We start from the raw sequence: 1,558 nt of genomic DNA, 5'->3' as shown, positions 1-1,558 counted from the left end.
CGTTTGGTTTAGGTTTGAATTTTGTGTAAACAGTTCGGTTTGAATGGTTTCAGTTTAAACAATTTCGTGGTTCGGTTCAATTTGGTTTAGGTTTCAACTTTTTCTCAAGAGTTCGGTTTGAACGGGTTTGGGTTTAAGATTTCCAAACCGAACCGAACCGTTGCCGATTGTTAGTCACCACAATGATAATGGAGAAGTTAGAACCATGCATATAAATGTTACATTCATATAAATGGTCCTCTCTAATGTAGACTTTCCATTGAATGAGAATTCTAAAGTTTCTCTTGGTCACCCACCACATTGATTCATGAACACATTTGTCAATGTAATTGGGTTTAGGGTTTAGGGTTTCTCACAAGGTTAGAAATGAAAGTTATATATCATTTCTACAATTTCATCAATGTTTTGCTTAAATTTAACGGTTTCTCCAGTAATTTAAATAAACAGTAATGAATATAACATGCAAGATTTACCACTCAGCATTTCTACTTTAGAAGTGTAATCTATCAAGAGTTTCATCAAAACTGTATCTAAATCACCTACAAAACTTGTAGCTTTAAGAAATTGAAGAGAATCGCATTTATGGTGCAACTCATGTTTAAGTAAGAGAGTGACAGATCGAGGGACAAGAGAACCAGAAAGTACCATGCATAATATTTGAAGATTGCAGTGCAGCTACACACACTTTACAGAAATAGGTTTACAAGAAATGAGACGGATGGAGAAAAAAATGGAATTTATTGAAATAATGGGGTAAAGTACTATTAAGAATAATTGGGATAAGCTGTGAAGTGGGAGGCGGGGGGGGGGGGGGGGGGGGGGGGGGGGGCGGCTTTGTACAAAGCTGCTGCCTGTGTGAAAGACATCAAATCAAAATTGGTTTTGGTTTAGAATTGTGGCAAGCTCAATCTGTCAACAATGCTACTTGGCAGAAAATACATGCAAACAGGTGGTTCCTTCTTGGCCAAAGCAAGAATTGCCGATACCATGGTCCATATTCCATCACCGCAAATCAAACCTGAGGCAAGTGCTGGAACCAACAACTTTGCCTTGCTTTGATTCACCTTTTGCCACACAAATACGACAACGGTACCCACAAACATGTCGATGGCAAAGTAAGGACCAATATAAAAGGGTATCGCCATAGCCATAGGAATAGGTATGTAAGGGGACCACTTGGCCAACGGTTTATCTCTAAGAAAGTTCAATACTAAAGCTAGACAAAAGAAACCATAACAAAGCTCTAGGCAATGTTTAGGTAGAGCATCAAATCCTTGTGTTCCGATGACAGCCATCTCCCTGAATATAAGGGCATAAGGGGCTTTATACTCTCCATCTGGATTGCCAATATCAAAAGCTTCCCAAAATAACCAGAATGTGAGAGGAGCAATGATGCATCCCATGAAGGTGCCAACAATCTGACTAACAAACATGGATCGAGGTGAAGAAAGAGTCAAATAACCTGTCTTGAAATCTTGCATTAGATCAGCAGAACAAGCCACAATGATCATCATAACACCACATGAGACAAGACCCACTAAAACACCACCATTTGTAT

The 1,558-nt window shown here is 39.1% G+C and overlaps 1 protein-coding gene across 1 annotated transcript; it reads right to left on the bottom strand.

Annotated features, from left to right (window-relative positions):
- Window positions 1-825: 825 nt before the first annotated feature.
- Window positions 826-1,551, bottom strand: LOC147866248 (Oligopeptide transporter OPT superfamily protein). Its single transcript, XM_087317491.1, has one exon. The coding sequence runs from the start codon at window positions 1,512-1,514 to the stop codon at window positions 888-890; it is 627 nt and encodes a 208-aa protein (XP_087173617.1). The 5' UTR covers window positions 1,515-1,551; the 3' UTR covers window positions 826-887.
- Between the last annotated feature and the right edge of the window lie 7 nt (window positions 1,552-1,558).

The sequence above is a fragment of the Azolla caroliniana genome, unplaced genomic scaffold, assembly GCF_043228905.1.
Source record: "Azolla caroliniana isolate FFs.n. ecotype wild unplaced genomic scaffold, voAzoCaro1.0.p SCAF_3, whole genome shotgun sequence".
In the NCBI taxonomy this organism is placed as follows: domain Eukaryota; kingdom Viridiplantae; phylum Streptophyta; class Polypodiopsida; order Salviniales; family Salviniaceae; genus Azolla; species Azolla caroliniana.
The sequence above is the reverse complement of the archived record's forward strand: the minus strand, read 5'-3'. Positions and strand labels throughout refer to the sequence as shown.